The 13,850-nt window shown below is 39.3% G+C and overlaps 1 protein-coding gene across 1 annotated transcript in view; it reads left to right on the forward strand.

The window, feature by feature from the left end:
* Positions 1 to 13,850, forward strand: part of APPBP2 (amyloid beta precursor protein binding protein 2) — a 70,300-nt gene that overhangs the window by 15,547 nt on the left and 40,903 nt on the right. The window contains exon 2 of the mRNA XM_024757609.1: positions 11,711 to 11,799. Within this exon, the coding sequence (XP_024613377.1) occupies positions 11,711 to 11,799 (89 nt within the window). The remainder of the gene's footprint in view (positions 1 to 11,710; positions 11,800 to 13,850) is intronic.

The raw sequence follows: 13,850 nt of genomic DNA on the forward strand, positions 1-13,850 counted from the left end.
TGGGTTTTTGTTTGTTGGAAGATTTTTAATCACAGTTTCAATTTCAGTGCTTGTGATTGGTCTGTTTATATTTTCTATTTTTTCCTGGTTCAGTCTTGACAGGCTGTGCTTTTCTAAGAATTTGTCCATTTCTTCCAGGTTGTCCATTTTATTGGCATATAGTTGCTTGTAGTAATCTCTCATGATTCTTTGGACTTCTGCAGGGGCTGTTGGCCGCGTTGGGTCTTTGTTGCTGCGCGCGGGCTTTCTCTAGTTGCGGCGAGTGGGGGCCACTGTTCGTCGCGGTGCGCAGGCCTCTCACTGTCGTGGCCTGTCTTGTTGCGGAGCACAGGCTCCAGACGCGCAGGCTCAGTAGTTGTGGCTCACCGGCCTAGTTGCTCTGCGGCATGTGGGATCTTCCCAGACCAGGGCTCGAACCCCTGTCCCCTGCATTGGCAAGCGGATTCTCAACCACTGCGCCACCAGGGAAGCCCCAAATAATTATTTTTTAAAGAAAGAAAATTTTTCTTTAGTTTCTGAAAGCCATTGCTTCTAAAATATCACCAGGAGTTTCACCCATTTATGTATTAAAGATATTAAAACTTGCACAAGTGTGTTACTAATATTTTACTTACTTTTATTGTATGTTTAATTTTTATTTACAGTATTTTATTTTATTATTTATTTATTTAAAAAATTTATTTATTTGTTTCTTTTATTTTTGGTTGTGTTGGGTCTTCATTGTTGCGCGCAGTCTTTCTCTAGTTGTGGCAAGCAGGGGCTACTCTTTGTTGCGGTGCACGGCCTTCTCATTGCAGTGGCTTCTCTTGTTGCAGAGCACAGGCTCTAGGCACACAGGCTTCAGTAGTTGTGGCACGTGGGCTCAGTAGTTGTGGCTTGCAGGCTGCGAGTGCAGGCGCAGTAGTTGTGGCACACGGGCTTACTTGCTCCGCGGCATGTGGGATCTTCCCAGGTCAGAGCTCGAACCCGTGTCCCTTGCATTGGCAGGCAGATTGTTAACCACTGCACCACTAGGGAAGCCCTATTTACAGTATTTTATATTCATGGACATTTTTGGTGTTTATCAAGTCACATATCTCTTCCTTTATGATTTTTGCCTGTGGTATATAATGCTTAGAAAGGCAGTGTTACCAGGTAGCTTTTAACACTGCTATGATTTAATTGTTTAATATTTAAAACTTTGATAAATCTGGAATTTATTTTTGTTCTATTTTATCAGGAGGCACCTTACTTTGTTTTCCCATTTTTATGCACTCTTTATTAACTAATTTTTTGTTTCTTTCAGTGATTTTTAAAATGCTTCCTTTATCATATGTTAATTTTTTTATGTATACTAAAATCTGCTTTTGAACTTTGCGTTTTGTTCCATTGGTTAGTCTACATACCTGTACAGTATTGTTTATGTTTTTACATAATATTTTTATTGTCTGTTTCATATCTTTTGGGAGATAATTTACCTACTTATAAAATAAACTTGTTTTTTCTTATTTTCCTTAAGGTACCAGTAGCTAAAAGAAGTTGCTAGTCCTTTAATAGCCTCATTACCCAGTGGGTGCAAAATTTATTTATTAAAAAATTTTTTTGTATTGGAGCATAATTGCTTTACAATGTTGTTAGTTTTTGCTGTACAACAATGTGAATCAGCTATATGTATACATATATCCCCTCCCTCTTGAACCTTCCTCCCACCCCAATGCCCCCCACCCTGTCCCACCCCTCTAGGTCATCACAGAGCACCGACCTGAGCTCCCTGTGCTGTACAGTAGCTTCCCACTGGCTATCTATTTTATAGATTGTAGTGAATATATGTTGGTGCTACTCTCTGTTTGTCCCACCCTCCCCTTCCACCCCCCAACCCGGGTCCACAAGCCTGTTCTCTACATCTGAATCTCTTTTCCTGCTCAGAATTTAATATTAAAACACATGTAATAATGAACTAAAGTAAGTCAGATTTTTTAAAATTTGGTATAAGAATCATTACCAAAGAACCTAGAGCCTCAGTTTTGTTTCTTCTAAGCTCTACTCCATAAGATGTGTGACTCTATGAAGGGATTAATCTTCTATTATTTCTTCTTTTTTTTTTTTTTTTTTTTTGCCTGTGCTGTGTGGCATGAGGGATCTTAGTTCCCTGACCAGGGATCCAACCTATGCCCCCTGCATTGGGAGCATGGAGTCTTAACCACTGGACTGCCAGGGAAGTCCCTCTTCTATTATTTCTATAAAAATGTTTTAAATTGCCCATTTTATACTCTTTCTTACTTCCTGATATAAAACTGTCTAAAAGCATTGTACTGTAAGTTATTAGGAACATGGATGTAAGGATAGACTGCTTGGAGCCAGATTGTTGCCTTGCCACTTTTTTTTTTTTGAGGGTACGTGGGCCTCTCACTGTTGTGGCCTCTCCCATTGCGGAGCACAGGCTCCGGACGCGCAGGCTCAGTGGCCGTGGCTCACAGGCCTAGCTGCTCTGCGGCATATGGGATCCTCCTGGACCAGGGCACGAACCCGTGTCCCCTGCATTGGCAGGCGGACTCTCAACCACTGCGCCACCAGGGAAGCCCTTTTTTTTTTTAAATTGAAGTATAGTTGATGTACAATGTTGTGCCAATCTCTGCTGTACAGTAAAGTGACTCAGTTATACACATAGAGACATTCTTTTTTAATATTCTTTTCCATTATGATTTATTACAGGATATTGAATATCATTCCTTGTGCTATAGAGTAGGACCTTGTTGTTTATCCATTCTCTATGTAATAGTTTGCCTCTACCAAACACAAACTCCCAGTCCATCCCTCTCCTTCCCCCTGTCCTCCTTGGCAACCACAAATCTGTTCTCTATATCTATGAATCTGTTTCTGTTTTGTAGATAGGTTCATTTGTGCCATATTTTAGATTCCACCTATAAGTGATACCATATGGTATTTGTCTTTCTCTTTCTGACTTCCTTCACTTAGTATGATAATCTCTAGTTGCATCCATGTTGCTGCAAATGCCTTGCCACTTCTTAATTGTGTGATTTAGACCAGGTTATTTAACTTTATATGCCTCAGTTTCCTCATCTGTGGAAGGACAGAGTGAGTTGCTTATGAAAAGCACTTAGAACAGTGCCTGGCACATACATATAAGATCTCTGTAAGGATTAAATGCTCTTTTTCTTCTGGATTGGTATTCAAAAATCCCATTCATAAAATGTAGAAATTTTCATTTTGGGGATAAGCCTAGTAAGGATTTTCTCTTTTTGAATTATAGTTGTTGTACAGGAAAGGATGATTTGAAACAGTTAAGTCACTACTCTCTCCCCAGAATTTAAATGCGGACCCCTTTTTAGCTAGAAAAATTAAACGGCTGAGAGGAAAAAAAAAAAGCTTGTGTTTGTTAATAGGCATACTTATATTTAAAATTATAACTAAGGTTACTACTTTCCTAAATTTTAGTTTCAAATCCATTTGTTAGGAAATTTTCAGTATTAAAGGGATACTATGAGTTGTAGAACATATAAAGTTTAGTTTAATTGTCTTTATTTGACTAGTAAGTGTAGTCAAAAAAAGTTGTACAACTTTCCATTTCTTCTATCTTACAAAAGAAATTCTAAGCCTTAAGTTTGCTAATGATGAGTTACTTTGGTAAGAAACTAAGGTTTTTTGGTCCTGTACTGTTTTTGGAGTATGTGTATGTATATATTTTGATAAGTGCATTTGTTTTTCTCCCCCAAATCAGAAATGTATCACATTGTTAAGCCCCCAAATAGGATGTGATTATAAATTCTCAGCTTTATTTTCCCTGAGTTATTCTTCATTGGTTAACTGTGAAGGTATATGTGATGGAAGGGAATTTTATCATATACATTCCCAGAAGCTTTTTTTTTTTTTTTTTTTTTGGCCACACTGTGTGGCTTACGGGATCCTAGTTCCCTGACCAGGGATTGAACCTGTGCCCCCTGCAGTGGGAGTGTGGAGTCCCAGCTACTGCACTGCCAGGGAAGTCCCTGTTTTTCTAACCTCAGAAAACATAATCATCTCCAAAAATAGCAAATCTTTCCTTATGAAAGTTTATGGTTAAGATGAATATCCAGTCACTGTTTGAAGATAACATTTCTGCCTCCCCTTCCTGAGCACGTGGCACTCCCTGTCCCCTCTCCCTTCCAGCAGTCATTATTGATTTGTGTTCCTGTATCTACCTAATCTGACCTGGCCTACATTATGAATAGTGATTTATGCCCAAGAGTTTGCTAACTGAGTTTGTAGTATGTTTTCCCTGTGCAAAGTTAACTGGCCCATTTGGCAGATGAATTCTGGATCATGTCCTCTTTCTGAAACCCATGTTTTTGTCAAATGAGCTAAGTGTTAAGTGCTTACTAATGTAAAATGAGTTGATATAATAAAATTCCTGCCTTCTAAGGCATTGTATTTATATAGCTATATAAATTCAGTAACATTTGGTGAAGTTGAGGCAGGGGAAAGAGGGGCAGTAGTATTTTTTTTTTTAACTGTGTACATGTATTATTTGGGATAAACATTTAACACATTTATTAAAATACTATTTTAAATGGAAGTTTTAAAAAATCAGGCAGATCTTGAGTTGCAGTGTCAGGGACAGTGCTTCCGCATACAGCCCGGCCCGCTGAGCTGAGGTGTCAGCGCAGCCATTTCTCACTAGGCACTCTGATCCAAAGTCCCGGGTGTGAGGCCTCTGCATGAAGCACCCTGTGAACAAGTGAAACTAGACAAAGCACAAAGGAAAAGAAAAAAAAAAAGCAAGCTCTGCAAATCCTCTGAAAAAAATGCCTCTGCACCTCTAGCTCTTGCGGAGGTTGGTGTCTTCAGTGGACATCTTCAAGATGGCAGAAGAGTGGGATGTAGAGATCACCTTCCTCCCCACAAATACATCAAAAATACATCTACATGTGGACCAACTACAGAACACATACTGAACACTGGCAGAAGACCTCAGACGTCCCCAAAGGCAAGAAAATCCCTACGTACCTTGCAGTGTGGCTGACAGGGTCTTGGTGCTCTGGCCTGGTGTCAGGCCTGCGCCTCCGAGGTGGGAGAGCCGAGTTCAGAACATTGGACCACCAGAGACTTCCCCACCCCACGTAATAGCAATCGGCGAGAGCTCTCCCAGAGATCTCCATCTCAACACTAAGACCCAGGTCCACCCAACAGCCAGCAAGCTCCAGTGCTGGACACCCCATGCCAAACAAACAGGAACACAACCCCACCCATTAGCAGAGAGGCTGCCTAAAATCATACTAAGTTCACAGACACCCCAAAACACACGGCCAGACTCGGCCCTGCCCACCAGAACACAGGCACCAGCCCCCTCCACCAGAAAGCCTACACAAGCCACTGAACCAATCTCACCCACTGGGGGCAGACATCAAAACCAACAGGAACTACAAACCTGCAGCCCATGAAAAAGAGACCCCAAACAAAGTAAGTTAAACAAAATGAGAACACAGAGAAATATGCAGCAGATGAAGGAGCAAGGTAAAAACCCCCCAGAACAAATGAAGAAGAAATAGGCAGTCTACCTGAAAAAGAATTCAGAGTAATGAGAGTAAAGATGATCTAAAATCTTGGAAATAGAATAGAGAAAATACAAGAAATGTTTAACAAGGACTTAGAAGAACTAAAGAACAGTGATGAACAGCACAATAAATAAATTAAAAATACTCTAGAAGGAGTCAATAGCAGAATAACTGAGGCAGAAGAACAGATAAGTGACCTGGAAGATAAAATAGTGGAACTAACTACCGCAGAGCAGAATAAAGAAAAAAGAATGAAAAGAATTGAGGACAGTCTCAGAGACCTCTGGGACAACATTAAATACACCAACATTCGAATTATAGGTGTCTCAGAAGAAGAAGAGAAAAAGAAAGGGTCTGAGAAAATATTTGAAGAGATTATAGTCGAAAACTTCCCTGACAAGGGATAGGAAATAATCAAGTACAGGAAGTGCAGAGAGTCCCATACAGGATAAATCCAAGGAGAAACATGCCAAGACACATATTAATCAAACTATCAAAAATTAAATACAAAGAAAAAAATATTAAAAGCAGCAAGGAAAAGCAACAAATAACATACAAGGGAGTCCCCATAAGGTTAATAGCTGATCTTTCAGCAGAAACTCTGCAAGCCAGAAGGGAGTGGCAGGACATATTTAAAGTGATGAAAGGGGGCTTCCCTGGTGGCACAGTGGTAACGAATCTGCCTACCAGTGCAGTGGACACAGATTCAATCCCTGGTCCCGGAAGATCCCACATGCCACAGAGCAGGTAAGCCTTGCGCCAAAACTACTCAGACTGTGCTCTGGTGCCTGCGAGCCACAACTACTGAGCCTGCATGCCACAACTACTGAAGCCCACGTGCCTAGAGCCCGTGCTCTGCAACAAGAGAAGCCACTGCAATGAGAAGCTTATGCACCGCAACGAAGAATAGCCCCTGCTCGCCACAACTAAAGAAAGCCTGTGCACAACAGTGAAGACCCAGGGGCTTCCCTGGTGGCGCAGTGGTTGAGAATCCGCCTGCCAATGCAGGGGACACGGGTTTGAGCCCTGGTCCAGGAAGATCCCACATGCCATGGAGCAACTAAGCCTGTGAACCACAACTACTGAGCCTGTGCTCTAGAGCCTGTGAGCCACAACTACTGAGCCCACGTGCGACAACTGCTATAGCCCGTGCGCCTAGAGCCTGTGCTCTGCAACAAGAGAAGCCACTGCAATGAAAAGCCCGCGCACTGCAAAGAAGAGTAGCCCCCTTGCGCAGCAACGAAGACCCAGCACAGCCAAAAATAAATAGGCAAATATATAAATTTATTTAAAACATAAAAAACAGTGAAGACCCAAACATGGCCATAAATAAATAAGGAAATATCAAAAAAAAAAAAAAAGGGAAAAACCTACAACCAAGATTACTGTACCCAGCAAGGACCTCATTCAGATTTGACGGAGAAATTAAAACCTTTACAGGCAAGCAAAAGTTAGAATTCAACACCACCAAACAAGCTTAACAATAAATGCTAAAGGAACTTCTCTAGGCAGGAAACACAAGAGAAGGAAAAGACCTACAATAACAAACCTAAAACAATTAATAAAATGGTGATAGGAACATACATATTGATAATTACCTTAAATGTAAATGGATTAAATGCTCCAACCGAAGGACATAGACTAGCTGAATGGATACAAAAACAAGACCCGTACATATGCTGTCTACAAGAGACCCACTTCAGACCTTGGGACACATACAGACTGAAAGTGAGGGGATGGAAAAAGATATTCCATGCAAATAGAAATCAGAAGAAAGCTGGAGTAGCAATTCTCATATCAGACAAGTAGACTTTAACATAAAGACTATTACAAGAGACAAAGAAGGAATCTACATTAATGATCAAGGGATCAATCCAAGAAGAAGATATAACAATTGTAAATATTACACACCTAACATAGGAAGACCTCAGTACATAAGGCAAACGCTAACAGCCATAAAAAGGGAAATCGACAGTAAAACAATAATAATAGGGGACTTTAACACTCCACTCTCACCAATGGACAGATCATCCACAATGAAAATAAATAAGGAGACACAAGCTTTAAATGACACATTAGACAAGATGGACTTAATTGATATTTAGAGGACGTATCATCCAAAAACAACAGAATACACTTTCTTCTCAAGTGCTCATGGAACATTCTCCAGGATAGATCATATCATGGGTCACAAATCAAGCCATCATATGATAATCTCAATAGAAGCAGAAAAAGCTTTTGACAGAATTCAGCACCCATTTATGGTAAAAACTCTCCAGAAAGTGGGCATAGAGGGAACCTACCTCAACATAATAAAGGCCATATATGACAAACCCGCAGCCAACATCATTCTCAGTGGTGATAAACTGAAACCATTTCCTCTAAGATCAGGAGCAAGACAAGGATGTCCACTCTCACCACTGTTATTCAACATGGTTTTGGAAGTTTTAGCCATGGCAATCAGAGAAGAAAAAGAAATAAAATGAATCCAAATTGGAAAAGAAGAAGTAAAACTGTCACTGTTTGCAGATGACATGATACTATACATAGAGAATCCTAAAGATGCTACCAGAACACTACTAGAGCTAATCAACGAATTTGGTAAAGTAGCAGGATACAAAATTAATGCACACATCTCTTGCATTCCTATACACTAACGACGAAAAATCTGCAAGAAATTAGGGAAACACTCCGATTTACCATTGCAACAAAAAGAATAAAATATCTAGGAATAAACCTACCTAAGGAGACAAAAGACCTGTATGCAGAAAACTACAAGACACTGATAAAAGAAATTAAAGACGATACAAACAGATAGAGAGATATACCATGTTCTTGGATTGGAAGAATCAGCATTGTAAAAATGACTATACTACCCAAAGTGATCTACAGATTCAGTGCAATCCCTATCAAACTACCAATGGCATTTTTCACAGAACTAGAACAAAAAACTTCACAATTTGTATGGAAACACAAAACACCCCGAATAGCCAAAGCAATCTTGAGGGGAAAAAAACGGAGCTGGAGGAATCATGCTCCCGGACTTCTGACTATACTACAAAGCTACAGTAATCAAGACAGTATGGTACTGCAACAAAACAGAAATACAGATCAATGAACAGGATAGAAAGCCCAGAGATAAATCCATGCACGTATGGGTCTTATCATTGATAAAGGAGGCAAGAACATACAATGGAGAAAAGACAGCCTCTTCAATAAGTGATGCTGGGAAAACTGGACAGTTACATGTAAAAGAATGAAATTAGAACACTTCCTAACACCATACACAGAAATAAACTCAGAATGGATTACAGACCTAAATGTAAGGCCAGACACTATAAAACTCTTAGAGGAAAACATAGGCAGAACACTCTATGACATAAATCACAGCAAGATCCTTTTTGACCCACCTCCTAGAGTAATGGAAATAAAAACAAACAAATGGGACCTAATGAAACTTAAAAGCTTTTGCACAGCAAAGGAAACCATAAGCAAGACAAAAAGACAACCCTCACAATGGGAGAAAATATTTGCAAACAAAGCAACTGACAAAGGGTTAATCTCTAAAATGTACAAGCAGCTCAATATCAAAAAAACAAACAACCCAATCCAGAAATGGTCAGAAGACCTAAATAGACATTTCTGTATAGAAGATACACAGATTGCCAACAAACACATGAAAAGATGCTCAACATCACTAATCATTAGAGAAATGCAAATCAAAACTACAGTGAGGTATCACCTCACAGGGGTCAGAATGGCCATCATGAAAAGATCTACAAACAATAAATGCTGGCGAGGGTGTGGAGAAAAGGGAGCCCTCTTGCACTGTTGGTAGGAATGTAAATTGATACAGTCACGGAGAACAGTATGAAGGTTCTTTAAAAAACTAAAAGTAGAACTACCATATGACCCAGCAATCCCACTACTGGGCATGTACCCTGAGAAAACCATAATTCAAAAAGAGACATGTACCACAGTGTTCATTGCAGCAATGTTTACAATAGACGGGACATGGAAGCAACCTGAGTGTCCATCAACAGATGAATGGATAAAGAAGATATGGCACATGTATACAATGGAATATTACTCAACCATAAAAAGAAACGAAATTGAACTAGTTGTAGTGAGTTGGAAGGACTTAGAGTCTGTCATACAGAGTGAAGTAATTCAAAAAGAGAAAAACAAATACCGTATGCTAACATGTATATATGGAATCTAAAAAAAAAAAAAGGTTCTGATGAACCTAGGGGCAGGACAGGAATAAAGATGCAGACATAGCCAATGGAGTTGAGGACACGGGGAGTGGGGCGGGTAACCTGGGACGAAGTGAAAGAGTAGCATTGACATATATACACTACCAAATGTGAAATAGGTAGCTAGTGGGAAGCAGCTGCATCGCACAGGGAGATCAGCTCGGTGCTTTGTGACCACCTAGAGGGGTGAGACGGAGCGTGGGAAGGAGATGCAAGAGGGAGGGGATATGGTGATATATGTATACATATAGCTGATTCACTTTTGTTACACAGCAGAAACTAACAGGACATTGTAAAGCAATTACACTCCAATAAAGATGTTAAAGAAAAAAAAAGTCAGGCAAAAGGAGTAAATGATTGTGACATGATCAGAAATCCTGCCATGCTGGATTACTTTAGATATAATTTACTGTTAGTCTGCTTGTGAAGTTTCATGCCTGGAACTGAACTGAGGTTTTTGTGGTCTGAAGAGCCGTTAGTGGGGCATAGTGACCAGTTCTGGCTTCTGGATATTATCTTTGCTATCATTTTGATAATTTTACTTTATCCAGTTTTGTTTAAGAAAAAAAGAAGTTTAAAAAAAAAAGTTTCAGACTTCCCTGGTGGTGCACTGGTTGAGAGTCTGCCTGCCAATGCAGGGAACACGGGTTCGAGCCCTGGTCTGGGAGGATCCCACATGCTGCGGAACAACTAGGCCCACAAGTCACAGCTACTGAGCCTGTGCGTCTGGAGCCTGTGCTCCGCGACAAGAGAGGCTGTGACAGTGAGAGGCCCACGCACCGCGATGAAGAGTGGCCCCCGCTTGCCACAACTAGAGAAAGCCCTCGCACAGAAACGAAGACCCAGCACAGCCAAAAATAAATAAATAATTTTTTTAAAAAAAAGTTTAGTTTTTTGAATATAATTGTTCTTTTTTAATCAATTTATTTGTTTATTTTTTGGTTGCATTGGGTCTTTGTTGCTGTGCATGGGCTTTTTCTAGTTGCGGCGAGCGGCGGCTATCCTTCGTTGCGGTGCATGGGCTTCTCATTGCGGTGGCTTCTCTTTGTCATGGAGCATGGGCTCTAGGCACTCTTACTTTAGTAGTTGTGGCACGCGGGCTCAGTAGTTGTGGCGCACGGGCTTAGTTGCTCCGCAGCATGTGAGATATTCCCAGACCAGGGATCGAACCGTGTCCTCTGCATTGGCAGGAGGATTCTTAACCCCTGTTCCACCAGGGAAGTACTGAGTATAACTGTTTTTAGTGTTTAATAAATAAAGTAATTATATAGCACTTTTTAGTACATAAAAAAAAGTTTAGTTTTTTGAATATAATTGTTCTTTTTTAATCAATTTATTTGTTTATTTTTTGGTTGCATTGGGTCTTTGTTGCGGTGCATGGGCTTCTCATTGCGGTGGCTTCTCTTTGTCATGGAGCATGGGCTCTAGGCACTCTTACTTTAGTAGTTGTGGCACGCGGGCTCAGTAGTTGTGGCGCACGGGCTTAGTTGCTCCGCAGCATGTGAGATATTCCCAGACCAGGGATCGAACCGTGTCCTCTGCATTGGCAGGAGGATTCTTAACCCCTGTTCCACCAGGGAAGTACTGAGTATAACTGTTTTTAGTGTTTAATAAATAAAGTAATTATATAGCACTTTTTAGTACTTAGCATGTACCGTATACTGTTATACAAATATTAATTTCTAAATATTATGTACAACTTTTAAAGTGTTCTCTATGAATTATAGAGATTTGTTAAGTTAGCGTTACATTTCTTTTAGCATAGGCATCTTCCCTGATATTACTGTGTAATCTTAACTTTGAGTAATAGTCATAAATTCATCAAATATTAACTCCATCAAATTATATTCATAAGTAAAGTAGAAATTGAAATTAAATTAAAAATTTTAAATGTTATCTTTTTTTGTTTGTTTTTAATTTCAGCTGTACCAACAGGGACGCCTATGTCAACTGGGCAGTGAATTTTGTGAATTGGAAGTTTTTGCTAAAGTATTGAGAGCTTTGGATAAAAGGTAAACTCATTTTTTAACAATTGTGGTAAACTATACATATCTGAATTTTACCATTGTGACCATATTTTAAGCGTACAGTTCAGTAGCAGTAAGTACATTCGTACTGTTTTGAAACCATCAGTACCACCCTTGCTTTTTGTGTTCAAGAAAGACTGGATTCATCTACCCCGTTCTGGCTCTTATGTAGTAGGAGTTATATGTGGATGTAGGTGACATGGCCTTTGATTGTCCTTGCTGTTCTCTTTAGCATTCTTCCCTAAATTTGCTTGAAATGCCATTTCTTTTTCCTAACCTACATTTCTGGGAAAATAAGAATATAGTTTTACAAAATATTGTTAATCTCTAATATGAATGTTGCCAAGTTAAGTAAATACTTGTTAGAACGCGTAGTATATGTCAAGTACTATTCTAGATGCTGGGGTTACAGCAGTGAATAAGTTTTACAAGGTCTCTTCCTCATGGAGTTTGTATTTTAGAAAGAGAAGATAAAATAACAAGTAACATGTTAACAAATTAACATGATTTCATTGTTTAGGGATACCTTTGGATGTGACCTGTGTACTAAGCCTGAGAGAAATTTCTTGGTTAGTTGACTAATTAAAAATTAATCTGTTAAAAAATAATAGATGAGAGTTTCATTTTGGGACAAGAAGGCCATAGAAAAACTTTAAAAAAAATTCTTTACTCTTGGAAAAGGTTAGCTTTCTAGGATTTGAATTTCTCTGTGCAGTTCTAAAGATGGCCATTATAAAGATTTAGTGGACTACCTCTCTTTCATCTCTCAGGTTATCTTTTTACCAAGTCCAGATCCCTTGGTAAGTGTTTAATATATTTGTGAAACTAAACGCATGTAGTTTGACTTTTCTTCCCCCTTTATGCAAAGCAGTGACTTGGTTATTTACAATTTTGTTTAAAGCAGTTTTTTTATTGAGATAATTCACATACCATAAATTCATCATTTTAAACTGTACAATTCATTAGTTTTTAGTATATTCACAAATGTTTGCAACTATCACCACTATCTAATTCTAGAATACTTTCATCATCCCCAAAAGAAACCCTGTACCCATTAACAGTCACTCCCTATTTCCCCTTACCCCTGGTCTCTAGCCTACCATTAATCTACTCTCTGTTTCTGAGTTTATCTGCTCTAGACATTTCATATAAATGGAACTATACAGTATGTGGTCTTTCGTGACTGGATTTTACCTATAATGTTTTCACGGTTCATTCATGGCTGTTGTTTGTATCATTTTTCCATTGTGTGGATGTACTATGTTTTGGTTATCTAGTCATCTGTTGATGAACATTTGGGTTGTTTCTACCTTTTGGCCATTATGAATAATGCTGCTATGAATGCTCATGGACAAGATTCTGTGTGGATGTATGTTTTCAGTTCTCTTGTATGTATATATAACGAGGGTAAACTTACGTTTAACTTTTTGAGTAACTCCTAAATTGTTTCCCACGGCAGCTGCACCATTTTATTGGGTTGACCAAAAAAGTGCCTTTGGTTTTTAAGTAAAGGTAAAAGACACATTTTTCATTTTCACCAAAAACTTTATTAAACAACATATTCACCTTTTGTTCCACTATCTTCTGCCATTTTTCAGGCAACTTCATAATTCCACATTCTCAAAACTTTTTATCTTTTTGAGCAAAGAACTGTTCCAGGTGCCTTTTACTGTCTCCCAGGGAATTGAAAGTTTTTCCATTAAGAGAATTTTGTAAAGACTGAAATAAATGGAAATCCGAAGGTGCAATGTCTGGTGAATACAGCGGATGAATCAGAACTTCCCAGCCAAGCTGTAACAGTTTTTGTTGGTCATCAAAGAGACATGCGGTCTTGCATTATCCTGATGGAAGATTACATGTTTTCTGTTGACTAGTTCTGGACGCTTTTCATTGAGTGCTGCTTTCAGTTGGTCTAACTGGGAGCAGTACTTGTTGGAATTAATTGTTTGGTTTTCCGGAAGGAGATCATAATAGAGGACTCACTTCCAATCCCACCATATACACAATATCACCTTCCTTGGGTGAAGACCGGGCTT

The sequence above is a fragment of the Neophocaena asiaeorientalis genome, unplaced genomic scaffold (assembly GCF_003031525.2).
Source record: "Neophocaena asiaeorientalis asiaeorientalis breed wild unplaced genomic scaffold, Neophocaena_asiaeorientalis_V1.1 scaffold327, whole genome shotgun sequence".
Lineage (NCBI taxonomy): Eukaryota > Metazoa > Chordata > Mammalia > Artiodactyla > Phocoenidae > Neophocaena > Neophocaena asiaeorientalis.